At 46.2% G+C, this 27,658-nt stretch overlaps 1 protein-coding gene across 12 annotated transcripts in view; it reads right to left on the bottom strand.

Annotated features, from left to right (window-relative positions):
• The window catches only part of TACC1 (transforming acidic coiled-coil containing protein 1), a 140,266-nt gene that overhangs the window by 45,087 nt on the left and 67,521 nt on the right, over positions 1-27,658 (bottom strand). For 4 of the 12 annotated variants that reach the window (XM_075556651.1, XM_075556649.1, XM_075556647.1 and 1 more), the window contains exons 1-2: positions 25,694-26,216; positions 24,522-24,640 (exon numbers count right to left, since the gene is read on the bottom strand). The exons of 2 other annotated variants lie outside the window; for them this stretch is intronic. In XM_075556651.1, coding sequence (XP_075412766.1) covers positions 24,522-24,640; positions 25,694-25,854 — 280 coding nt within the window. In that variant the 5' untranslated portion in view covers positions 25,855-26,216. Of the gene's footprint in view, positions 1-24,521; positions 24,641-25,693; positions 26,229-27,658 lie in introns of those variants that run through there. 6 more of the 12 variants (XM_075556650.1, XM_075556648.1, XM_075556652.1 and 3 more) reach the window with 4 other exon arrangements.

The raw sequence follows: 27,658 nt of genomic DNA on the forward strand, positions 1-27,658 counted from the left end.
TTGATTCTTTTAGTTTTCAGCTCTCCTAGGAGTAAATCTGAGCCGGCCATGATGGCTTTACTACTTCATTTTCCTAGGGTTTATTATTTAAATTCCATTCAGTGGAACAGGGAACACGTGTGGTTTTAACATCCAGTGATGCACATCTGCCTACTGCATGCAATTCTGGCCCTGAAAGCATTAGGTAGTGCCCAGAAACAATGTATTCCCTTCACCCGAGTTGCTGATGCCCAAGAGTCTCCCACACCATGCTGACTCCATGGTATTCCAACATCACACTAACAAAGTTGGCAGTGGACCCCGGACCAAGTCTGTTTAGTTTTAAATAGCACTGTTTGCACTGACTGATACATAAGGAGTCCTAAGAGTATCGTGGGTGATACATTGGGCTGCTAACAGAAAGGTCAGCAGTTCAAAATTACCGGGCACTCTTTGAGGGAAAGATGAGGCTTTCTACTCTCATAAAGAGCTACAGTCTTGAAAACCCACAGAGGCAGTTCTACCCAGTTTTGTAGTGTGGCTATGATTCAGAACTGACTAGATAGCACTGTGTTTTGGTTTGGAAATGATGGAAGTGGGAGGGTGCTGTTTTTTTCTTTCAATCATCTTATTGGCGTTCAGTTTCCATCCTCTCTGCTTCCCCATCCCTTCCTGCTTTCTGAATCTCATCCTGGGCTCATCTTGCAGGCTCAATAGCTCTAAGGAGTGTGTACCGCCCCTCTCTGATGTTACTGTTCACCTCACAGGCCAGTCTGTTATTTGGTTGAAAGTTGAGTAACAGAATTATCTGGAATTTGCTTTATAAATACTTCAGCAACAAAACAAATGGGAAAAAGGGGGTAGTGGTGAAGAAAGCAGTTAAGATAAAATCTTGATATCTACTTAATCTAGGCAACAGGAATATAGAGGTTCTATTTTTATGTGTAATTTTGGAAGCTGATCATAATAAAGTGTTTTTTATTTAAGTACATAATTTCACTACCACTCTCCTTTTGTCGTTGGCTCCTAAGTATTTCCTATCATACTCTTTCCTTGGGTTCCTGGGTCCCAATACCTCAGTTCTCTGTACTCCTTCCCTACTGGCTTGAGGAAGCTGAAGGGGAAGGGGCACAGTCAAAGATGAGGAAAGTATAGTGGAACAAATAGTTAACAGAGTCAGCCGCTAACTAAAAGAATGGTGTTTCTAGTCTACCCAAATGCATCTAGGAAGAAAAGCCTGACAGTCTAATGCTAAAGAAAAAAAAAAGAAGAAGCAAGCAACCATAAACTCAAAACTACTTTTAAAAAGACCAGATAGTGATTGGTGGCGTTCCCAATACGATGGCCTGAGTCCCCCTGCAAGTCTGGAACGGAACTCCCCTCCATGGCTCAATTCTCAGGCAAAGTATTAATGCATAGGCCGCTAAGGGGAACAAGGAGCCCTGGTGGCGCTGCTGGGTAGCCACTGGACCACTGGTCGCAAGGTCAGCAGTTTGAACACACCGGCCACTCCTGAGGAGAAAGATGGGGCTTTCTACTCTCATGAAGAGTTACAAGTTACAGTCTCGGACACTCACAGGGGCAGTTCAACCCTGTCCTGTAGGATCACTACGAGTCAGAACAGACTCGATGGCGGTGGGTTTGGGTTTTTGGTCCTATGAGGAGGGAAGTAAACCTAGGGAGGTCCACACACCTTAGAATAATCAACCATCTGAGCTCAAAAGGCAGCATTTACCCAAAGACAAAGTTCAGGAGGGTTAGGAAAGAAGAAATAGAAATGGAAGCCATAGGAGGAAGTGGGATAGGTAGTGTTACATCGTGGGGACTGCAGTCGATAATGTGAAGTAAAACGTGCATGAATTGTTGGATGAAAAACCAATCTGCTCTCTCAACTGTTGCCCAATTCACAATCGCTCATTTTTTAAAAAAATCACAAACACACACACCTTTGAAAACACTTTGGCACGCAAATCTACTGACACATGATGCCACTCTGAGTTAGAACTCATCTGAGGGCAACTGGTTGTTCGTACCAAGACTCAATTGTCAGGGAAAGAACAGTTCTCCGATTGCTCTCTCTGTCCTGTCACTTTTTGGGGCTCTCTCACTCTGTTTTCTGTTACTAGGGTCCTTCACCATCAATCTCATAGCTCCGAAAGACCAAGATTGGAATCTCTGAGAATCCCCTTCCTCTCTGCCCCTAGCTTTCTACTTCACCCCTGGTCTCCATTGCTGGACTGAGGAGGGTCGACGACTGTGGTATCCCTTATGCTATCCCCAACCCCTCTCCCCCCACTCCCCTTCTAACTCTGCTCCTAAGAGGAACAGTCTCAGACATGGACACCGACATTCACTGCTCGCCTCTATTTGTGCTTTACCCCCCAAATAAGTGGCTGGGAATCAGGAGATGTAGGCCATGTTTGGGTGAGCGTTCTGGAACAGCATCTGGTACATCATTAAATCTGTCACGCTGCCACTGCGGAAGGAAGAAAACCGCACCCTTCTCCTGGTTCAGTTCCCATTCGTCCCTCCTCTAGAGCAGCCAGCTGAAGGCACTCTTAACCATCTCAGGCCAGGTGCCACGTCAATAAATTTGTCCAGTTCTACCTAGTCAGTGGTGGATACCTAATGGCTCAGCGGGTTATAAATCAGGTTGCTAAGCAAGACCACTAGCTGCTCCTCAGGGAGAATGATGAGGCTTTCTACTCCCTTAAAGATTTATAGCCTTGGAAACCCATGAGGACAAGTTCTACCCTGTCCTAGAGCGTCACTGTGAGTTGGCATCAACTCGATGGTAGTGAGTTTTGAGTTCACCCAGTACTGGAGACCCCACCTGATCCAGTACCCAGTCACCACGAGAAAGTCCCGGGGTTGAAGGAAAGAGGTTGGAGAGGATTGCTCACTTAAGCAAACTACTTTGGGGAGTTGAAAGAATAGAAAAGGAGGAGGGGAAGCCCACATAAAAAGGAATGTGTGGGTAGGATTTGCGTCTGTAGTTACATTATCACTCAGCTGTGTCTCAGTACCTTCAGCTCTGCCAGGGCGTTGACTAATTCATGGTGAGCCCACGTGTGTCAGGGTAGACCTGCACATCACAGGTTTTTCAAAAGGTGGTATGGTTCAGAAGTGAACCACCAGGTCTCTTTCTAGAGGTGACTTTGGGTGGTCTCCCACCTCCCACCTAGGACTAGCAGCTGCACACACTAAGAGTCTGTACCTCCCAGGGATGCTACCACAGCCCTAGTGCTGCCCGAAATCAAAGCATCAAGTACCACACCACATGTCACAATCTTAACTCCCCCAAACCTGCTCAACAGAAAACTCTGTGAGGTAACTAACCCACCTCTACACACCATTCCAAGGAGCCCCGGGGTGCAGTGGTTAAAGTACTGCTAACAAAAAGGCGGGCTGTTGGAAGCTACATGCTTCCTAGGAAGCAAGATGTGGCAATCTGCTTTTGTAACCATAACCGCCCTGGACACCTCAGGGAGCAAGCAGGTCTACTCTGTGCTGCGGGGTCGACTGGACAACGGTGGTGGGGCACCCCTTACACACACTCCTGTGTTCCCTAAAGCCTTCTTCCAGGTGCAGAAAAGCCCTCTCTCTGGCCTGAGACAGATGAGTTGGACAACACTGACAAGCACAGAGCCACCAGGTGGCTTAGAGATTACATCAGCAGATGAATTCAGAGCAAAATGGGCGAAATCCAAAAATAGGCCAACATTTCCATTTCTGCCACATTTTCAGCTGTTAATGGAATTCTTCCTTTCCATTGACCAGTCCTCCTTCAATCCAAAAGGTTTTGAGAATTGCCCACCTGTGCTCCTAACCAGTAGATGCCTTAAAGCTTATTTGGGATAAAGACAGCTTTCATTTAGAAAGCGGGTTCCCTTCCCTTTTTAAAAAGGAAAGGCGTACTAAGCCAGAATTCTAAGGACTGAGGTCACAGCACTGGTTCTGGCGTCGATAAGCTGAAAATATGCCAAGGTTAAAACCCAAGCCTGCTAACACCTTAAGGGGTTTTATTATGGGAAAACCCTATTATCAGAAAAGCACTTTTGAATCGCAGAGATATGTATTTACCTAGCGTATACAAAAAGTCTACTCGGCTAGCTGCCTGCTCGTGCACAATCTCCTGAAAGAGGAGAGAGAATCGCTTTGAAAGGTAAGGCATCCGACACACAGATTTCTCATTATCCCAACTAGACTTGACTCCCCACAGCATATCTGGGAATAGCTTTTTAGTGAAATATTACTTGCAAGCATCTTTCTCTATCTGCCCATCACTTCCTCTCCTTTAGCCACAGAAAGTACCTTTTAGGAATTTCAAATTGCCTGATTGATAAAGTTACAAAAGTTGCTAAAATCTGAACAGGCTTCCTTTATCTTAGAGACATAGAGACTTGTCCTTTGTCTGATCTCACAACCCCACACCAGGTCTGGCTCGTAAGCAGAAACACAAAACAAAACTCAAACCCACTGCCATTGAGTGAACTCTGATTTCCAGGACCTCATACATTATCGAGAAGAACTGCTCCATGGGGTGGCTTTTGGAGTTGTAATCTTTATGGAAAAGGAGCCCTCGTGGCACTGTTAGACACTGGGGTGCTAACCACAAGGTCAGCGGTTCAAAACCACCAGCTGCTCTATGAAGGAAAACGAGGCTTTCTGTTCCCATGAAGATTTATAGTTTCGAAAAATCCACAGGGGGCGATTTTACCCTGTCTAAGAGGGTCATGAGGAGTCAGAATTGACTTGATGGCAGTGACTGAGCGAGCGAGCGAGCTGTTCTCTGTAAAGATGTATAGTCTCAGGAACCCTACATAGTCTTTATGCAAAGGATCCACTTGATGGCAGAGGGTGTGCTTTGTTTTCATCTTTATGGAAGTGGATTGCCAGGTCTTTCTTCTGTGTCAATGTTTGGCTGGTTTGAACTCCCAACTTTCACGTTAACAGACAAGTGCAAGCCATTTGCACCACACAAGGACCAGCAACAATCCTTAAAATGAAATCTCAAAACAAATACCTGCAGATGAATTTGTTTAGCAGTATGCCACCAGAAATGGTTTTTTTTTCCTTCCCCTGATATGGTTCTTAAATAACATAAAATTTTCAGAAAGTCCATGCGACCCCTGGAAGTGAATGGGGCCTCTTTCAGGGTCTGGCATTCAAGTTCCGAAGACTGCTCTCATATTCCAGTATTGCTTTTATTTCCATTTGGACTACTTTTGAAATCCTCCAAAGGGCTCCTCTTGCATATCGTGTTACAGTTAAAACTTTTCGCCCCCTCAATCACCACACTGGGATTTAAACACTGTTAACCCATAACTGTCGGGTCAATTCACAGAGCCCCTAGAAGACAGAATAACTGCTCCCTGGGGTTTCCAAGGCTGCAGTCTTTACTGCCGCATCGTTCTCCTGTGGAGCAAGTGGTAAGTGGGTTCAAACCATGCACCTTTTGGTTAGCAGCCGAGCAGGTAACTACTGTGCCATCAGCGCTCCTTTAAAAACCTCTTATGCCAAATGGTTGGGAGACGGAGAGAAATCTCTTACGCTACTGAAGAAAGGAAACAAACCTTAGGAAGACCAAAGCTAGTCACCGCAGGAACTTCAAAAGGAATGTGTCGCAAGTAAAAGTTTGAGCAATTTTAATGTGGAGCACTGCTGTGAGAGGAAAAACTCACTGCCACGGAGTTGATTCCAACTCCTAGTGACCTTATAGGGCAGGGTAGAACTGACCTGCTGGGTTTCCGAGGCTGTAAATCTTTATGAGAGAAGCAAGCCTCATCTATCTCCTGGGGAGTGGCCAGCGCTTTCAAACTGCTGCCCTTGTGGTTAACAGCCCAACTTGTAATCCACTGCACCACCAGGGCTCTTTCCTTAAAGCACAAATTCAAATAGGTTTAAACCAAATTCAATCTTTTCACGTTCAACATTATGCCATTAAGCCTGGCCTACAGGGTGGACCAGCTGGGCATCATGGCCAAGGTAGGTGATGCAAAGGCAGGTGCTAGGGGAATCAGCTCCAAGTATACTTGGGATGGCAGGGGGACTTGGGGTGACAGTCTGGGGAAGGGGGTCGATTCCCAGAAACAAACACATGTGAGTTTTCTTCTCCTATCGGATGGATCGGGCTTGTTGTGCGGAGCCCAGGGCGCAGTCAGGAAAGCGTCAAAACGTGGGTTGAAGGCTGCATCGCTCTCGCCACTCTTCACTTACTGCGAGCCTCTTCCTTCACTGCCAGCGCATCACTGCTCGCAACCTGGGGGTCGAATGACCTCTTCACAGGGGCCGCCCGATTCAGAACAGTGCAAAATGACAGTTGTGAAGCAGCAACAAAAACAATTTTATGGTGGGGAGGGGCGGTCACTACAACATAAGGAAATGCGTGAAAGGGTCGCCGCATGAAAAAGGTTGAGAACCACTGCTCTAAATCAACCTAGACACAGCTGCCGAGGAGCCAATTCCAACTCCCGGTTTCCGTGTGTGCTAGCGTGGAACAGCTGCTGCCTTGGGAAGGATTTGTATTTGGAGACCAGCAGGCTTGTCTTTGGGCGTTTCTGGATTTGGGCTTAGCAACTGAGTATGTTCAGGGTTTGCTCCACCCAGGAACTCCTTCCCTCTCACTCACAGCAGAGGGCTCAGGACAGTGATTGGAAAGGGAAGCCAGACTGCTAGGCTGCCTGGGGAACTCAGGCTTGGGCCAGCTGTTCAGGAAACCTCCCCTCCCCACCAGAAGGCTGCCCCTACAAGAGGCCTTCAAGATCTGCTGGAAGGTGTAAGAACAATTCGAGGAAGGAGAAGGAAGTCAATGAGCATGGACTGTCGTGCCAGGTGGCCGGACATTTTACAAACAAAACTTCATGTGAGCAAGACTCACTGTGGGAAACACACAGAGACAAGCTCATACCTGGGACTTAGCAAACAGGAAGCTGAGCTCCCTCCCTAACCATAAACTAACTCTCATTTCTGTTTCCCATCTTAAGACACTGAGCAATGGGAGTCCATTTCAACAAAGGATAAGACAGGCAAACTTTTTTTAATGACCAAAGAGTATTAAAATATAAGCATACTTTTACACAATTAAATGAGTACAACTTGTTTGTTTGAAAGGAACATGTTTTTCAGTAAAGACTTCAAGTCTACTTCAGTTTTACTTTTCTTTTCTTTTTTTTCCTTTTTTTTAGCAACTCAGACCAATATTTAGGTTTGCAGGATAAGGAATCCGGAGGGATACATGGGTACATTTTAAACCCATCAGACTTGCAAAATTAAAAACAAATATTGATGATAATCTAGTGACAGTAGCTAAGGAGGGTGCAGTCGGGAGTCAGATTCATCCATTTTGGGGGATGTGGACATGGTGGGACGTTTCAGGAATATGCAAATTAGCGATTTGAACGACGGTGCTGGCGAAGAACACTGAAAATATCACGGACTGCCAGAAGAACACACAACTCTTCTTGGAAGCAGTACAGCCAGAATGCCCTTTAGAAACAAGCATGGCGAGACTTCGTTTCCTGCTTTTTGGACATGCTGTCCTGGAGAAGGACATCCATCCATGCTCGGTCAAGTTGAGGGGCAGTGAGAAACCTAAACAAGATGGACCAACATCATGACTGCAACAGTGGCTCAAATGTAAGAAGAATGGGCAGGTGGCAACAAGACCAAGGCAGAGCTGCGTCTTGTTGTACATGGGATTGCTCTCAGTCAGAGCAGACCCAATGGCACCTAACAACAGCGTCGTCAAAACTGTTACTAAGGAGGCCCCTAACTCAGCAGTTCAACTGCTAGAAATTTACTTTACCTATGCTCACACAGGGCCAAAGACACACATGGGAAAGGCTGAGGGAGTTCACTGTAGCATGGCTTCCACACTCTGGTGCTATTATAAAGTATTCAGAAGAGAATGGTAGATGATTTAAGGTGCACCATTACAATGGAATATGATATGGAACTTACATTCCATCTGAATATTCCAGAGAATGAAGTAGACTTGAACATGCTAGTGGTGGTTGGGGGGGTGGGGGGGAGCATCTTAAGATACAGCAAGTAGGGAAAAAAGCAAGGTGAACAACAGTGTGTACAGGATAAGGCTTTATTTAATCTAAACAAATGAAGACATAACACATACAGAGAAGGGAAATATTATCAGTGATTGACTTTAGGGAAGAACGGAAATAAATTCTCTGTACTGTCTGAATATCTACTGAGGAAGAAAGGGAAAGAGCAGGAACCAAAGAAAGAGAACTAAAGGAAGTGACTGAACACAGCAGCTATCCTGAAAGTACAAGTGTGGTCCCTTTTCATTCTCCTTATATTATTCAGTCAACCAATCAATCACCAACATGAATCTGGCCAAGTTTTCAGGCTCACTCCGCAGCTTGCAGGAAACTAGGTTATAGGCAAATCCAAAAGATGAGACAGAGTACTGCCAATGATAATCTGCTTTGTTCTGTCTTTAAAAATGTACAGGGAGAAAACATGAAGCAAAAATAGAGGGAAAAGATTAATATATTAAAGTAGACCAAAAACATAATTAAATCAAATGCACTGTCGGGCTTGTTTGAATCTAAAAGAAACATATTTTAGGACTAAGTTGGGAAAAGTAAACAAGGCCTGGGCTATTAATTCAAAAACCACAAACTCTCTGCCATGGAGTCAATGCTTCCTTTCTTTTAAAATCATGTCACTGGGAGATCGTACAACTCTTATCATATCCATCCATCCATCCACTGTGTCAAGTACATGTAAACATTGGCTGCCCTCATCATTCTCAAGACATTTGCTTCCTACTTGAGCCCTTGGTATCAGCTCATTTTTCCCCTTTCCTCCCCATCCCCTCCATCATGAACCCTTGATAATTTATAAATTATTATTATTTTGTCATGTCTTATACTGTCCGACATCTCCCTTTACCTACTTTTCTGTTGTCTGTCCCCCAGGGAGGGAGTTATACGTAGATCCTTGTGATCGGTTCCCCATTTCTATCCCACCTTCCCTCTACCCTACTGGTTATCACCTCTCACCACTGGTCCTGAAAGGATCATCTGTCCTGGATTCCCTGTGTTTCCAGTTCCTAGCTGTACCAGTGTACATCCTCTGGTCTAGCAAGATTTGTAAGGTAGAACTGGGATCATGATAGTGGGGGGTAGGAAGTTTTTAAGAGCTAGAGGAAAGTTGTATCATTGCTACACTGTACCCTGACTGGCTTGTCTTCCCCCCTATCCCCCTTCTTTAAGGGGATGTCCAGTTACCTACAGATGGGCTTTAGGTCCCTACTCCGCACTCTTCCTCATTCACAATATGATTTTTTTTGTTCTTTGATGCCTGATACTTGATCCCTTCGACACCTCGGGATCACACAGGCCTGTGTGCTTCCTCCATGTGGGCTTTGTTGCTTCTGAGCTAGATGGCCACTTGTTTACCTTCAAGCCTTTAAGACCACAGATGCCATATCTTTTGCTAGCCAGGCATCATCAGCTTTCTTCACCACATATGCTTATGCACCCATTTGTCTTCAGCAATCGTGCCACGAAGGTGAGCACCGTGGAATGTCAGTTAACAGAACAAAGTATTCTTGCATTGAGGGAATACTTGAGTGGAGGCCCAATGTCCATGTGCTACCTTAATATGAAACCTATAAATATATGCACATAGATCTATTTCCCCATCATCATATATACATATATTTACAGATGTACATGCCTGTATTAAGACCTCTATAAATGCCCTTTGCCTTCTATTTCTTTCCTCTATTTCCTTTTACTTTCCTCTTGTCCCACTATCATGTTCAGCCTTCATTTGGGTTTCAGTAATTTGTCTCGGTTACATTGTCCTTGATTAAGCCCTTTCTAGCCCTTGCCACTGATTTTGGATCACTTGTTGTTCCTTTGTCCCTGGGTTGGTTAACAGTCCTATCAGGCCTCTTTGGAGTCAATGCTTTCTTATAGCAACCTCCTTTTGGTTTTCGGAGACACTAACTGCTTATGGAAGTAGAAAGCCCCGTCTTTCTCCTGCAGAGCTGCTGGTGGTTTTGATTGCTGACCATTGGGATCGTAGCCCACCCCAACATGCAACCACAAGGATACCCAGATTATTAGGTATAATGATCGCCTCAAAATGCTCTTATTTATTTATTATTATTTTTGATCCCTATTTTTTTTGAGACGCATACTTACCAGAGTATTTAGGGAAAATGCTAAGTTTTACAGATATTTCAGGGGGAAAAATCAGGAAATTTAGCAAGTGTTGTTAAATCTTGGTGATAGGTATATAGGCAATTATTATATACTATTTTCCTATATGCTAAGATTTTTTTTCATAATAATTTGAGGGGGAAAAACCCTGGAAGGCTATAAACCAATATTTTTCATTTTTAACAGTTTATTCCTTAATTTGGGACTCTAATATGGATATAATTGTTCTCTTTTATGTGTTTATCAAGATTTTCAAATTACTGACAATATATACTTATACATATTGTTTAAATCATTTTTAAAAGCCACGTATAATGCACAGGTTTCTGGAAAGCTCAAGAGAGGTGCCTTGCTCCCCAACCCCACTTAAAAACACACAACATAGAAAAACACGCCTCGGTTCCTCTCCTATCCTGCCCCTGGTCACACACTACCTGTCACACAAGGGTAGAGATGCCACAACATTGGCTATGAAGCATCAGACTCAACACTGTTCCAGGAGAAGAACAGCCAGGACAACACAAGTCTGACTGCATTGGCAAGTACAAACTTGGTAAGTGAATGACACCGTCTCTAAGTCAAAATGGAAGAACATGGATTGTAGGGGACAAAGTCTGAGGAGAAGAGTGAGAGAGTGAGTTGGCTGTGCAAAGGTGGGGTGCGGGGTGGAATGGTAGCAGGTGTAGCTGTCAGACAAGTAGAGAGAAGGGCAGAACTTCTTGTGGAGGAGATGAACGTACCTAATTCACTAGTTTGCAGTTGCAAATGCAACTCTGTTATATGGAGAGCTTTTTTAAAATATAGATTTGGGGGCCCTATTCTAAAGATTCTCATTTATGTTTGTCTCCTGTGAAGGGGCCGGGAACCTGGGTACTCTACAATATGACTTTAATGTGCAGCGTGGTTGAAAGCGATGCTCTCCAACATAGCTTTCTGCAATGATCAAATGTTCTATCATCTATTCGTTTTCCACAAGCACATTGTAAGTTGTTAATGAGTCTTCCTCTAATCTTGATGCCACATTCTTTATATAGTCCATTTTAAATTAATTATTTGCTCTGCAAACAGACTGAATAAGTGTGGTGAAAGAAGCCAATCCTAGTACACACGTTTTCTGATTTTAAACCATGCAGTAGCCTTCTTGGTCTCTTGGTCTAGGTATAAGTTCTGCATGAGTACAATTAAGTTTCATGGAATTTCTAATCTTTCCAAAGTTATCCATAATTTGTTATGATTCACACAATCAAATCCCTCGGCATAGTTAATGAAATGCAAGTTAAGATATTTCTGATATTGTCTCCTTTCAGCTAAGGTCCACTTAACATCAACAATGAAATCCATCATCCCATGTCCTCTTCTGAATCTGGCTTGAATTTCTGGCAGTTGCCTGTTGATTTGCAGCTGTAGCCAATTTTTTAACACTCTTCAGTAACACTGTGCTTAAAGGTGCTATTAATTATATTGTTAGATAATTTTCACATTCTTTTGGATCTCTTTGTAAAAGGCATAAATATGAAAAAGGCATAAATATGGACCCCAGGGATTTAAGATTAGCTTTATAGGCATATATCAATTAAGGAAATACACTGTCCATATCAAAAGGATAATGAATAAAAACCATATGATTATCTAAACAGATGCAAGAAAAGCACTTGACAAGAGCCTTACACTGCACGATAAAACTAAGAAAAGAAAAGAACTCCCTCAACCTGATTAATAAATATATACAAAAAGCCCACAGCTAATATTGTACCTGATTGTGAAAGACTAAGTGCCCTCTCCCTAAGATCAGGAGGAAGACGAAATGTTCACACCTGCCACTTCTATTCAGAAATCTACTGACAGCCCTCACCTCAGTAATTGGGCAAAGGAGATGAAGAGGGAGGAAGGGGTAAGCCGGGTGAAAAACAGGTAGAACCATCTCTATTTGTAGACGACATGATCTATGAACAGAAAATTAAAACAAAATTCGCCGAAATGCTATTATAGCTAACAAGCGAGTTCAGCAACACTGCACTTACTGCAGTACAACAATCAAGCAGTGGGCACTGGCATAAGAAGGGCATGCCGGGCAAGGGACCTCAATGTCTCCAAATCAACACAAGTAGACTGCCGACAGGGGTATTAAGTCAACTCACTGGGGGAGAGTCCCCAACCAGTAAGGGTGGACTGGACACCCGCATGCAGAACATGTGGGCCCACTTGTTCACACCATGTGGAAATGGAGCACAGCCGATACCTAAGCGCTCAATGTTACAAAATGCATCAGAAAATATACCAGTAACTCTTTGCGACTTAAGTCACCACGCAGAGCGTTCTCGATGAGCCCCACAGCACAAACAACTAAACAGAAAAGGAAACTAAACCGGTCTTCATCAAAATCAAGCATTTTGATACTCCAAACGGCACCATTCAGAGAGGGAAAAGCTAATCCATGGAATGTAAGAAAATATCTGCAATCAGATATCTGATATGGAATTTTTATTAGAATATGTACAGAATTCTCACAACTCAAAAATAATAACCCGATTAAAAATGGGCAAAGGATCTGGGCAGACATGTCTTTAAAGGAGATATACTAATAGCCAATAAGTACATGAGGCTACTAAACCAACTATTTTGAAAGAAGTACAACCAGAATGTTCTTTAGAGGCAAGGACGGCGAGATCTCGTCTCACATACTTTGGACACGTTGTCAGGAGAAGTCAGTCCCTGGAGAAGGACAGTGCTGCTTCTGCTCTGCACAGCTACAAGTCAGAACCATTGGATAGCACCTAACAGTAACAACATGATGCTCTCTATCATTGAGCCCCAAATTAAACCCATTGCCTGTGAGTCGATTCGACTCATAGTGACCATACAGGACAGAGAACTTTCCCATAAGGTTTCCAGGATTGTCAACCTTTACAGAAGTAAACTGCCACATTTTCCCTGGGAAGATCTGGTAGTTGGATCCACCAGTCTTTTGGTTCGCAGCCACGTGCTCTCTCTAACCAGGGGCCACCAGGGCTCCTCTCAATAACTATTCAGGAAATGCACATTAAAAATACAATGAAATGAAACTTCGCATCTCAAACTCAAACTCACTGCTATCGAGTCCAGGCCCACTCACCGTGGCCCAAAAGGACAGAGGAGAATGGCCCTGTGAGTTTCTGAGACTGTAACTCGTCATAGGAGCAGGAAGCCCTGTCTTCCTCCTGAGAAGTGGCCAGTGGATTCTGAACTGCTGACCTTACGGTTAGAGGCCCAGCATGTAACTACTACCCTGCCAGGACTCCTTTCACACCCGTCAGAAGAGCAAAAAAAAAAAAAAGACAGGTAACAAGTACATAAGGTGTGGAGAAATCAGAACCCTCGTCCACTGCTGGAAGGAATGTAAATGGTACAATCACTCTGGGAAACAATTCCACAGTCTTTTAAAACATTACACTTCATCTTATCAAATGACCCAGCAGTTCTACTCCTAGGTATATACCAAGAGACATGAAAAGATGCATCCACATAAAAACGTGTACATGAGTGTTCAAAGCACCATGCTTCATTAAAACTAGAAAGTGGTGATAACCCAAATGCCCATGGACTACTAATTAGAAAAACAAAATGTGGCATGCCCTGACAATGGAAGACAACGGGGGGGGGGGGGGACTGATGAAGTACTGGTGTATGCTACAACACGATGAACCTTGACACGTTATGGTAAGTGGACAGAGCTAGTCACCACAGACCACAGATTATGAGGAGTCCACTTTAATGAAATGTCCAGAATCAGCAAAGCTACTGAGATACAAAATAGATGGGTGGCTGCCTAGGACGGTGTGGAGAGGAATGGGAGTGAAGCTAACATGTGGGGTTTCTTTTGGGGTGCTAATAATGGCACGGTGGTAGCCGCCCAACTTTGTAAGAACACGAAAGACCACTGCACTGAACAAGTCAGAGGATGAATTATATGGCATGTGAATTTTAACTCAATAAAGCTATTTTAACAAAAAGATGAGGCTCAGGTGGGTAACAGAGGAGGGGCAGCGAACCACAATTTCTTCTTTTTTTTGTTGTTCACAATTTTTAATAAAATGTTTTACATCCCACAGACTTACAATTCAGAAAATGCTTTAAATGAGCGGTACTCAATCTGTGGGTCACGACCCCTGTGGGGGATCAAACGACCCTTTCACAGGGGTTCCCCGATTCATAACAGTAGCAAAATTACAGTTATGAAGTAGCAACAAAAATAATTTTATGGTTGGAAGGTCACACAACATGAGGAACTGTATGAAAGGGTCGCAGCTTTAGGAAGGTTGAGAACCACTGCTCTAAATAGTCTCTTACGCATGTCACTTCTAAGGACACCTCCTGGGAGGAGGGGCTTACTAGCTCAAGGAAGCCCACAGAGTGCTAGATAAATTCTGGAGTGCTAGATAAATTCTATTTGCAGAGACAAGTGAAAGAAGAAAGGCATCACCTTTCTCTCCTACAGCAGAGCTAGTCAAGCACGAACCATCCTACAACGTGACAAGCACTGGCCCAAAAAACTGTTGCTTTGAACAAAAAGGGGAGTTTTTAAATGCAAATTTTAAACATCCGACCTCTTCCAGCGCTCCTTCATGCCTTCTCTTGCTGCTGAAATGTCCAAGGAAGCCAGGTATGGAAGATAGACCCTAACTCCTTCCAGACTCAGAGCCCTTCCATTTGCTAATGTCTAATCTGTACACCAATGAGCGAAGCCAGTGGCCTGGTACAGAATGGATACAGACCTCACCTGAGTGTCATTCATGATAAGAAAATGGCGTCTGGGTGGTAGATGAGGAAGCTGTTCTGCTCCCCACAACAGCTAAATGGATGTGCCCATGCGCTTCTTCATTCGGCCCTTTCTCTTCGGAGTGCCTCAAAAGCCCACTCACTGCCAGGGAGTCAATTCTGACTCACAGGGAGCAGGACCCTATAGGACAGCGGAGAACTGCCCCTGTGGGGTTTTGAGGCGCTTTACAGTTGTACAATCTCATCTTTCTCCTGTGGAGCATCTGGTGGTTTTGATCAGCTGACCTTGTGGTTAGCAGCCCAACAAGTAACCACTGTGCTGCAAGCGCTCCTCTAAATGAATGCCTGCGATCTATCTGCCCACTTACAACTCTCCCCGTTCTGAGTCACGGGCCTTTGCTCTCAGCGAAAGTGGTCGGACCTGAGGAGACTGTTAATAAGGTTTTTAGAAGCACTAAGGCCAGGGTCCAAACTTTTTGTGAGGGTGTTTTTACTGATTTGTTTTTCGCTTTTCAGTTTAATGTCTCTGAATTCCCAGTCCTTCCAATTCCCCCGCAAGGCTGAAATGTGTTTTCTGGGCTCCTGGTCAATGACTCAAGGGCATCAGCCTGCAATAGGCCTGAAATAGGTGCACTGTCCTGTTCAGGGTCAGAAAAAGGCAACAGAGCCTTTTTCAGGAATGCATGATGAAACTGAAGGGTGTGGGCTGTCGTTCCCAGGCTAGGCATTGGGGCCCCAAGGCACCCAGAAGTATGAGTGGAGGGTGGGGTTCCACAAGGGGAAGTCAAGGCAGGCAAGACAGAATGTTCTCTCAGGCAGGTTTCACCACCAAAACCAGACTCACAGCATCTCCACTAAAACACACACACACACACACACACACACACACACACAGAGAGAGAGAGAGAATATATACCAACTGTTCAAACCCCTCCTTCTTTTCTATTATATAAAACAAAACAACAACAACAAAAAACCTACTTAACAAAAATATCCAGGAGCTAACGGCGGGCAAGTTTAAGTGCTTTTTGTTAAGAAAGAGCGCTGGCCATCAAGCTGTTCTTACAGATAAGCAAACGTCTAGTTCCTGAGGGAAATGTTCGCTCAAACATAGGCTGTCCAGGTAAAGAAAGATCTGCCTGCAAATGCTAAGGATGAAGATAACATCAAATTTCCAGGCCAGGACTACATGCTATTTTACTTAGAGAACCAGATGTTATCCTCTGAAGGCCAAATTACAATGAGAGTAAAAGGCAAAGTCTTCTCCAAAACAGCCAAGTCCAACAGAGAGTATGTCTTCTCACGTGACACATGAGATGCCCAGGAGTTCTGGAAGCATCTGGATTTGTCTGAGGTTCCCTTTCAAAGAGAGCAGAAATCCCCCACCGCGGACAGAAATCACAGAAGGCCCTGCCCAGTGGACTTCTCTATTCCCACTCTATTCCCCAAACTACTCCCCCAGGAAGAGAAAGGAGAGAAAGAGCATGTGCTACCAGATGAGCCTCTTTCTCTGACATCGCTAATTGTGCAACTTCTCTCTATTGCTGCCAAACAACCATGATGTGCATCTCTTCAGAAATAATTACTGCAGAACTCAAAACACCGACTGCCTCGCACAAAGTGGCAACCGCCCACACAGACTGCAATGCCGGGAGGCTATGCTAGATCACATAAACGAGGACGCTGTTCAGCAGAACGGCCTCTACAGCTAGCAACAGCAGCCAGGACACTGTGTGCCAGAAAGGCCTGCCTGTCAACAGTAGGCGACCCTGGTCCAGGGCAAAGTCCTCTCGCTTGTCACTGCTCCTATGGTCAGGAGGCCCCCGACAAAGAAATGAAAAAAGGAGCATAGATGACAAAATCACATATTTTAGCACAAATTAACAACAACAAAAACAGACAAGAAATTTGTAATAGGCAGCCTTCATGATGATCCCCAACCCGGTAAGACTTGCCTCCTGGTATTCACACCCTTGGGACAACCTGTGTTGCCAACAGCATGCTATAAAAATAAATGTCATTTCTGGGGCAAAGTCATAAAAGCATAATAACGCTTTTCTCCCTTGCGTTTGGATCATGCCCTCTGGGAAAAGACAACCGCCATGCTGTGAGGACCCTCGAGGGTGAGGGGCTGAGGCCTCCGACCTACACCAGCACCATATTGGCAGGCAAGTGAGTGAATGACTTCTAGACCCAGTCAAGCCTTCAGATGAGTCCACTACAGGCCAACATGTTGACTGTCATAAATGACCTTGAGCCAGCTCACCTTGTTAGGTGGCTTCCAAATTCCCAACCGACAGAAACTATGTGAGATAATAAGTATTGTTTTAAACACTTAAGTTTGGGAGTCCTGATGGCCTAGTTGGTTATGCATTGGGCTGCTAACCGCAAAGTCAGCAGTTCAAAACCAGCAGTGGATCCAAGGGAGAAAGATGAGGCTTTCTACTCCCATAAAGATTTACAGCCTCAGAAACCCCAAAGGAGTTCTACTCTGTCCTACGGGGTTGCTATGAGTCAGAATCAAGTTGATGGTAGTGAGAAGTTTTGGAGAAATTTGTTACACAGCAACAGATAACTCAGAGACCTTTTCAGAAACTCCTCTTCTTACCTGTGGAGAGGTGCAGAGTCCCAGCAGACTGCACACATGTCAGGTACCTGCCTCTCCTCACCCACATCTGACCTGACTCATGAGCACGGAAGAGAAGCAAAAGCGATGGCTGCGGTCCTCAAGAGCTTAGTCCTTCCGTCTTCACTTCTCACGGATGAATGGAACTAACCAGGATGGGAGCAGAGTATGTTCGATCCAACCGTACTGCTTACCCACAGCATTTCCCTCCTGCTTGTAATGCTCTTTATCAGAATAGTGACGCCCACTTCCAGTGCTCCGGGTTCTTAAAATACACTCTATAATTCAGACGTGAGAGGTGCTATATTAACACAAGTGGAACATGTCTCCGCTGCTAACTTTTTGTTATTGCTGTTGTCACTATAACTTAACAACATACTTAACGAAGAATGTGCTTTCCCCCATTACCTACCCTGCCTTGGAAATGTTTTAAGAACCCTTATTTCCTCCGATAAGTATGCTCTTTGGACAGTGAAGTGATTCCCAAATTCCCTAGGGAGAAAAGCTATGTCACATGTCCCAAGAACTCTGGATCTTGAAATATTAGAAGCTGGATTCTAGACCCAGCTCCACCAGGGGTAGAAAAGCCTCACTTTTCTAATCTGTTTACTAGAAAATAACACACATCTGACCAATCTCATATTGTTGTTGTAAAAATCAAATAGGATACTTTAAAAAATGACGTGCTTCCAATATATTCAATCCCCAAAGAAATGGGAAGTTGGTGATCTGCTAGGTCGGAGTCATAAAAAGAAAGCTGGAGATCAATAATTTACAGCTCTATTTCTAGCACCGACATAGAAAAAAGGACCTGGTCTGGCCAGGAGGTATTTGTAAGTGTCAAACAGAAGTCAGCTTTCATTTTTCAGCAGAGAATCAGTGAAATCCATACCATAACTCATCCCCTTGAGTTCAGCCTCACCCCAAGGGATCCAATCCTATTTGTGTCAACTAATAAAATCAGGTTCACATACAAGCAAAAATGAGGATGAGATCTTGAACTTAAAGGCAGTAAACTCTCTCTAGATCCAATTTTAACAGTAACCTGACAATTAAGTAACTCTCAATTATTAAATCCCCACTGAGATGGCTATTTTGAGAAGGTAATTGGAGTTTAGAACTTTGTGACAAAAACAGCTTAGACCCTGCTGATGTCATTAGCTGCCATCATGTCCTCCCAAGTGGTAGTGACCCCGTATAAACTGGGATCTCACTGCTGTGAACCACAGTGTCTTCATTAGATGATTTCCCCAGAAGCGGATCACCAGTTCTTTCTTCCTCATCTTAATCTGGAAGTTCTGCTGAAAACTGGTTTGGCATCACGATACTTAAGCATCCTCTGACAGATGGGTTAGGGTGAGACTTCTATTCACTGAGCTGCTGCAACAGCCCCAGTTTCACACCCCATGGGACTCCTATAAGCAGCACCGCTGGTCAGTTCAATTGAAAAAGACACTATCCCCCCCAAATTTAAACCCACTGTTGTCAAGACAATTCTGACTCATCATGTTAGATGCTACTGAGTCTGTTCCGACTCATAGCGACCTTGGGCACAACAGAATGAAACGCTGCTCCGTCCTGCGCCATCTTCACAGTGCTTCCTGTGCTCAGGTCCACTGCTGCAGCTACTCAGTCAAGCCAGCTGGTGGACGGCCTTCCTCTTCTTTGCTGTCCCTCCACTTCTGCCTCATACTGACACTCTGAGACAGGGTAGAACGGCCTCCTCTCGGTTCCCAAAGCGGTCATCTTTAAGGAAGCAGACCGCCACATCTTTCTCTCAGGTCAAGTCAAACCTCAGACCTTTAGTTAGCAGCTATGCACTGAACCACAGTGCCTCAATATTTTAAAAAATCCACCCACTCTCACGAAGTCAACTGCGACTCATGGTGGCCCTACAGGACTGAGGAGCGTGGCTCCTTACAAGTTCCTGAGGCTGTCACTCGGTACGCCACATCTTTCTCCCTGAGAATGACTGGTGGGTCTGAACCTCCAACCCTTTGGTTATTAGTCAAATGCTTAGCCTACTGTGTTCTACTCTTTTTCTTGATGGCACTTTAAATGGTGCCAGGCCACTTTGAGGATTGTCAAACACGCAGAACAGCACGATTGCAGTCTTGAAAACCCTATGTAGTACAGTTCTACTCTGCACAAAGGAGTCACCATGAAGCAAGTCAGCTCCACGACAACTGGTATGCCATGGGAGAGGTAGAGGGAGAGCGGGAGTGTGTTGGAAAGGGGGAACCAATTACAAGGATCTACATGTGACCTCCTCCCTGGGAGAGGGACAACAGAAAAGTGGGTGAAGGGAGATGGACAAGGCAAGATATGACAAAAAACTATGAACAAATTCCTATGTACACTGCACATATCTTATTTTGAAGTAAAAAAAAACAAATGGGGCAAAAACACCCACAGGTCAGATAAATGTCCTTGGCGGGCCACATGTGGCCTGCAGGCTGTAGTTTGAGGACCCCTGACTAGGTCTTCACAAATGTCACCCACCACCTGTTGACCTGTTAATCAGGTATGGCTTTGTCACCAGTTGCTTTTTTAGGGTTCTAAGCTAGAGGTTTTTCTGTAAAGACCAAGTAGTAAGTATTTTAGGCTTTTGTCAGCCATTGGGCCTCTGTTATCACCTTCCTTGTTTATCTGGTCAAGTTCCCCAGTCAGAGCTGGAAGTACAAAGAAGATTTAAAAGTGGGGCTTCTGGGTCTCACCAGGGAAGGGATCTTTAGATGCTGCCCCAGTTTCCCGAAGGAGCCTTGGTGGTGCCATGAGTTAAGAGCTGGGGTGTTCAAACGAACGTCCTCCTCCTGTCAGGATCTGCCATCTTGGAAACCCACAGGGCCAGTTCCACCCTGCCCCATAGGGTGGGTCTGCGCTGGAAATGGCTCCATGGCGGAACTCAAAAGCTGTTTTGGTTTCCGAGTTCGTTCCCTAGACCTGCCATAACAATACCACAAAGCCAGTGATGTTAAAGAACAGAGTTGACTTTCTACAGTTCTGAAAATCAAGGCCCTGTCTGTGGCTTCATCCTCAAGGGCCCGGAAAGAGAATCCACGCCAAGCTTGGCTCCTGGTTTCTGCGGGCTGCCACCAACCCTCAGCATCCTTTTGTCTGCATATCCTCCTTCATCGACTGCTTCCTGTGTGTGCGCGACTGTTTCCGGTCTGTCCTTGCCTTCAATTACACATCACTCAGAAGGGGGCAGAAGTTGGACCCACCCTCCTCCTGTATGACGACTTCCTTTAAAAAACCCATTGTATTGAGTGGATTCTGAGGCATAGCAACGGATAGGACAGTGAATGAACCCATAGGCTTTCTGAAGCCGTAAGTCTTCATGGAAGCAGACCGCCATATCTTTCTTCCACTGACTGCCTGCCGGGTTCAGAGCACTGGCCTTTGTGGTTAAACAACCCAGCGCTAACCCCATCACTCCACCAGGCCCCCTATAATTTCATTAACATAAATAAAAACAACTTCAAAGACACATCCTATTTCCAAAACCACAGCCACATTCATCGGTGCAGGGGCTGGGACTTCAATATACCTTTCTGGGGACTCACCTCAAGTAAGTGTAGAGGTAACTTAGAATACTGGACATTGGGCTAGCACATCCTAAATGTTCAGTCTTAGGGCAGCAGTGAGTGGAGCCGGTGGGAGGTCAGACTTAGAGAGTATGGGATTCAAGACTTAGAGAGTCTGCAGAAAGAAGACGGGCAGACTTGGGCCAGGCTACTCCAGATTGGAGAAACCAGTCACGGAGTCCTCTGTTGCTGGAGCTGCTCATTACAAATGACGTTCGATGGCCATCTGGGCCAGATGTGGGGCCTCCCCCATTGGACTGAGTGCTATCTGCCTGTGAGAGTCCCAACTCTAGTACAGAGCTTCCCGATAGACCTGAAAGGCTTCCCTCTGTCAGCAGACCACACGGTGAATTCACATGAGTCTCCATCCGTCCTGAAAGTGCCTTGTGAATTTCACAATTATATTGCACTGGGTATTTGTTTGAGAGCTTCGGGTGTCTGTGTAATGCAAATATTTATAATAAAGTATAACTCAGTGACACTCTTTGGGGGAACCTACATACATTTGTATACAAGAGGGATCTTGCTGAATAAAAATGACATTAAAAGATGATGGAATTTTCCACATATTTTTTGAAGCTTCTTTGTGTGAATGTGTAGTGAAAGCTAGCTAGGTAGGAGTCCTGATGGTACAATGATTAGGCACCTATGTGGAGTGGGGGTGAAGGGCAAGCTAGGGAACAATTTAGAGTCTTTTAACATAGTCTGACTTCTCATAAGCCTGGCAGTGTCCTGCCATCCAGGTTGCTTCTGTACAACAGCTACAGCTGGACCGGGGTCCTGCTGACTACCCTGTCCTATGTACAAAGGGAATATGAAAATATAACCAAACCACAGATCTGACCAGGAAGATTTCAATGGGCAAATGTTCCTTGGGAGTAATTTCTTACTGAAGTCTAATTTCTGGGACTGGTTGGTTTTCCTTCCTCCAAAATGACTGTGCTGCTCCTGATAAAACTGTTGTCATTTGTTACTGTAGGGCAGGACCCGCCCTCACAACAACCTTAATGTCGAACAGAATGAAACTTCTCCAGCCCTACCTCTGATCAAGCCTGACTTTCCTATGTCTGTGGTTCTAGGGCATGGCTGGACAGCAGGTGCAGATGGCATACAACAATGTCTTCTGGAGGACAAATTTATCACTGTTAGTCTGGTCAGGAGTGTGAGAGTTAATATACCGTAAATAATCAAGGAGAAGTCAACCCCCATATCAGCTGAGGCACCTAATTTTACCACAAAAACTGCATTTAAAATGTGCTGAAAAACTCGGCTTATACATGAGTATATACGGTATATAAAATGTCCTGGCTTCCTGGCATACAAACAGTAAAAACCAGTTTCCATCTAGTCATGTGTATAGTATACAAGGTGATCAATGGGACTCTGGGCCAATTCCAGATGTTGGGCGCAAGGAACCAAGGTTGGCAGGACCCCACCATGTTTGTGAGCAATCTATTTTATAAAGATCTTAAATTGTTTCCTAGCCTGCACACCACCCCACCCTACCGTCTATGTCCATCTTTTCCCCGAATGCAGTCTCTAATTGCAAACTACTCCATGGAGCTTAACTGCATTCTATGGCTCTCTATGGAAAATGCTTACAGAGTGAGAAAGTGAGTGTGAGCTAAACAGTACCAGAAATTAAAATGATGAGTAAGTGGTACAAGAAGGCCCAAACAACTGGGTCTCTGTGGTTGGAGGGGCCTAGGTCACACAAGCTCCATTCAATTAGCAAAGGATCTGGCAGCGTGAATCAGTTCTGAATCAGTTAGCCAGCTGACAGACAGAACAGAGAGAAGGGACTGCCCAGGCTGGGAGCAATTCTTCCAACACTTTCAAAAGGCTACTTACCATGTGTCTTAGGAATTTGATTTAAATTGAATGGGAAGGCTACAAAACGGTCCATTCAAGCTTTTAAATCTCCCTTTTGATTTGTCAAGGTGGAGAGGAGAAAAGGGAAGCACTGGAGAACAAGTGGCATCTAACACAGCAACGGCTGTCCAACACAAGCGCTCAATACGGACATACACTGGCTTGTTTCCACACCAAACCCAAGGCCAACTCACTGTCCTCAAGTCCAGTTCCGAATCACAGGCACCAGCCCTGCCTCAAACAATCACAAGAAAGCAACCCTGAGCAAGTTGAGGGGAGCTGCAGAATTTTCATCAGAGCAAACTTTCAACTTTTGAAAGAACAACCTAACCACAAGAGGCTGCTGTCATTTTGCTTGCAATTCCAGATAGGCCAGGAAGTCTTGCACCAGAGTGATTGGACTTCCCTACCCATCTTGTGAAGATGTTAATAAACAATAAAAAATTAGGGAACTGGATATGGAAAGTTGTCTGTATCTGCCACAGTTGGGGACCATGATGGAACTGAGGAGCCACTTTAACAGGACTTCTTACCTACAGTCCCCCAGGTCAGCCAGAGAAAGATAAGACAATCTACTCCTGTACAGATGCACAGGAGCAGTTCTACTGTGTCCTATATGGCTGCTATGAGTCAGAATCAACTTTTGGGCAGTGAGTTTGGTTTTTTGAGTTTATTCCCAGTTCATACTCTTTACAGTCCCTCCCCTGCTTTATTTTTCTCTATACCACTTAATACAAATTGACCTACAAAATATGCTTAACCCATAAATGATCCATTTCCCTTCACCATGTGAGCTCAGTGAGGGCAGGGCCTTGGCTCACTGCTCAAACCCTGCCTTCTACTGAGTGAATGAATGATTGCTATTAGGGCAGGTGCCATTTTACTTCAAGTTGGCAGTGTGGCAAGAAAGATTTCTACTAATGAAGTGAAACAGCAGAAGCGTCTATAGATGGACAGGCTCAAGGCTGGGCACTGAGGGCAAGGAAAGAACACCCGAGTCTGGTTTTCATAGTAGACTGAGGGGACCCTCCCACCTCCCTAAGGGGGAGAGGGGAGAGAAGGAAAGGCAGACCATTGTGAAACAGCCTCTTCAGAAACTGTCTTAAAAGTTAACTCTAAAAAAAAAAAAAAAAAAGTTAACGCTCATCTAAAATGTTTTGTTTCCAGTCTCTGGAGGCCTTGTGAAGCCACAGCTAGACACACCCCCAGTCCTGCATTACTTCACTTTTGTTTCTTAGGGGAAGAGGGATGGGCCCAGGAATAAGGTCTGATAATAATAGCTTCATATGGAAAAAGCACAGACCCTATTCAGCGTCTTAAAAAACAAACAAATAAGCAACACCCTTTAAAAATAATTCTCTCAAATCAGCCAGGAGTTTTAAAACAACTTTCTGAGTAAAGCCCTTTTACGTGGCCCTAAGTTCCTTCCTTTCTCGTCTTCTCATGCAACCTTTTCCAACACTTTAAGGTAAAAGAGGCAGAGCATGAACGTTTCATCTTTACCTTGGGCTTTGGTCCTAGACTCTGTCAATCCGAGTGATGAAGCACAGGGTCCCTTGATCGGTGGCGATCTGATGGGTGTTTCCGCTTCAGGGGTCTCAAAATTACCTTCAGAATCCGAGCTGCCAAGGGGGAAAATGAGGAATTACCACTTTCAACGGCATTTCTGACACTCTAAAATATAGCTAGCCTCAAAAACTAACATCCACCATTTTTGTCTAACTTTGCGGCCAAATGGTCCTGTGCAGGGACTGCCTGGCCGGCTGGGCGGCCGGGAGGCCATGGGTTGTGGTGGTTTCCTAGCAGCGCCTCCTTGGCTTTCTGAGTCAGGCATCCCATCCTCCGGGAAATCTCAATCCTCTGCAGTTTTTCCACTAGCACCATTTATGTCTGAGGCCATCCTTCCCCCCGACACTCCCCACTGTCCCCCCCAATCTCTTCCCAACAGACACCTTTAAAAGATCTTTCCCATAGGTTTAAAGATTCTGAAGCCCATAAGCCACCACAAATATACTCTAATTCTCGCCTAGATGTCTTTTTTCCTCAGCAGGCCTCTACCTGTTTGGAACTCCCTGGGCCTGATTCGGGGAATGCTGTCACCTGCCTTCAGCAATCACACGGGTGACAGCTCAGCAGAGACCACCATTTCTCACCAGCTGCCAAAGGCCTGTCATCACACGACCTTCTTTACTAGGCTGCATTTTTGGGGGACACAGTGGGGCCTCCAGGGGTGGGGTGGAGATGGGGGCGACTTTTCGCCCCCACAGGGAAGGGTCTAAGGGTCCCAAAGGGGATGAGTGATCAAGGCTGTGTGTGTGTGTGTGTGTGTGTGTGTGTGTGTGTGTGTGTGTGTCTCACTGGGCGAGTCATCGTCTCAGGGGTGAGACGGGTCGGGTGGGGGTGAAGCTTAGGAGAAAGTGACCATAGCGGACCGGGATGCAGACACTGCAGATCGGATTCCGGGTTGGACTGAGAAAGCTCCATACCGACACAAGGGCGAGAAAACACACAGGCGGGCAGAGCACCCCAACTTCTCAATGCACAGCGGTGACAGGCGCAGCATTGCCACGGCCGTGGCTCCTCGGGTGGGCGACCACACACAACGCACACAGAATGAGCCATGGGCGAACGGATGGCGGCACGTTTGCACCTCCACAGGGATGCTGTGTACTTGCCTGAAACTCAAGGATTTGGTCTCGGCTTGCGAGTCCTCCTCCTCGGGGTCTCGCTCGGGCCCTCCGGCCTCGTCGTCTTCGCCGCCCCCGCCGCGCACCGCAGACCACGTCCATTTCGCCCACTGCACCGGGGACAGGATCTGCCACGGGCTGAACGCCATGGACGCGGCTCCTCGGGCTACAGATCCTAAGGGGAGGGGAGTGGGGGCCTTTTCCCCTTTCAAAATGGAGGTGGCCGGTGACAGGCGCCCCTAAGCGCGGCCAGCGAGGGCGCGGATGTGGTGAAACGAGCGCCGTCGGATGCCCGGGTGGAGGGTTTCCTCTCCGCCGCCGGCGGCGTCCCTTCCTCTTCCTCTTCCTTCCCCAGTGCGGCAGCTCGGTGTCCCTCGCACGGTCTCCGGGCCGGGCCTCCCGCGCGGCGGCGACGTCTCCACTGGGGCCTCACGGCTCGGCCCGCGGCGCCCGGCGGCTCGGGCTCGGCCTCGGCGGCTCGGGGTCTCCAGCCCGCCGGGCGCGCATCAGCTGCCGCGGCGGCCGCGCCCGCGAGCCGCCCCCTCGGACCGTACTAAGTGGCGCCCCCCGGCGGGGGGCGGCGGCCGCGCCCGCGCTTTGAGGCCGGCGACGTCCTCCGCGGATCCCCCCGCCGCCGCGCGGCGCTGGTTGCGACTGGACTGTGGGCGGGGCGCGCGCGCGCGGGGCGGGGCCTCCCGGCTGCGGATTTGGGCGCGGTCCGCGGAGGAGGGCGGTCCGCGTGTGGGCCGCAGGCATCCGCTTTCTGCGTGTGAGCACGCTGGGCCGTTCCTCCTCTCGTTATGCTTTTTTTCCATCGCGTTACTGTGACTTCGTGGCGTTGCTTATGTGGGAGCGCACCAAAGTTCGGCCCCTTCGGAAAAGAACTGGGGGGGGGGGGCACGGTGGACTGTCCCCCGGCCCCCTCAGCTAATCCTGACGGGGTGGGGGACTTCGGCCTGCTCCTCTTCAGCGCGAAACTCCCAGGCTGCGGGCATCCCTCAGGACCGCGACAAGGGTGGCCGAGGTGCGGAAGTGAAGAGGCCCTCCCCTCCCCCACAGTGCACCCGGGGATCCTCTGAAGTGTCCGGGTCTTGTGGGCAAAGGGCGCTAAATGACCTTGTGAAATTACAGCCTGATGGGTTTCCCCTTCTGTTCGAGGCTTCCTTTTCAAAACTCCTGAGATGCTGCCAGGAAGCCAACGGACCTGGTGAAGACAGCCTTCAAGAAGAAAGACGCTCTCTGCGTTGGAAGAGCACTAGAGCATTCCCCTCAGATTTTCTTCATATTCTGTTTGGGGGGGTGTGCTTCTCAGAACCACCAACTCATGGTCTTTCTAGTGCATCTCGCAGTCTCAAATACTAGGGTTAGGAGCCTCCTTGTTTGTTTCTTCTATGGCCTTCTAGAGTTGTGGTGGGTGGTCCTTGAAGTGCTTCCTAGAGAGCAGCTCTAGAACTTGGGGGCAAGATCATGTTGAAACTGCAAGCGACTGTTCTCCCCCGACGGATTGGCACACGTACTGCTGACGAATCATACACGTTCAATAAGGAAAACAAAAGCAAAAATAATGCAAGATAAGACTTGGCAGGTAGTCGTGCCATAACAGAAGGGCATGGGTGTGCTTGAAGCCTAAAAAGGAAGAACTTGGGGAGAAGGGATGCTTGACAAGTCTCCCAGTTCCTTCTTGGAACTAAACAGGACTGTCCTGAGTTCTTGAGACTGCAGCGCTGTGATTAAGCAGGAACCACCCTTTAACTCCAGATGAAATAGACTAGAATTCAACTGCTTGATTTTATCTTATTTTTCTTTAAGCTTATGTTCACCCAAGTAGGCTTATATGCACCAAGTAAATCTTATGATAGCAAGCACGCCTCACTCATCAATGTATGTCCCATGCCATCTTGGGAAAATCAGCGTTAGGCAAAAGGGAGGCTGACCACATCAGATCACAAGATG

Source organism: Tenrec ecaudatus, chromosome 8 (assembly GCF_050624435.1).
Source record: "Tenrec ecaudatus isolate mTenEca1 chromosome 8, mTenEca1.hap1, whole genome shotgun sequence".
Lineage (NCBI taxonomy): Eukaryota > Metazoa > Chordata > Mammalia > Afrosoricida > Tenrecidae > Tenrec > Tenrec ecaudatus.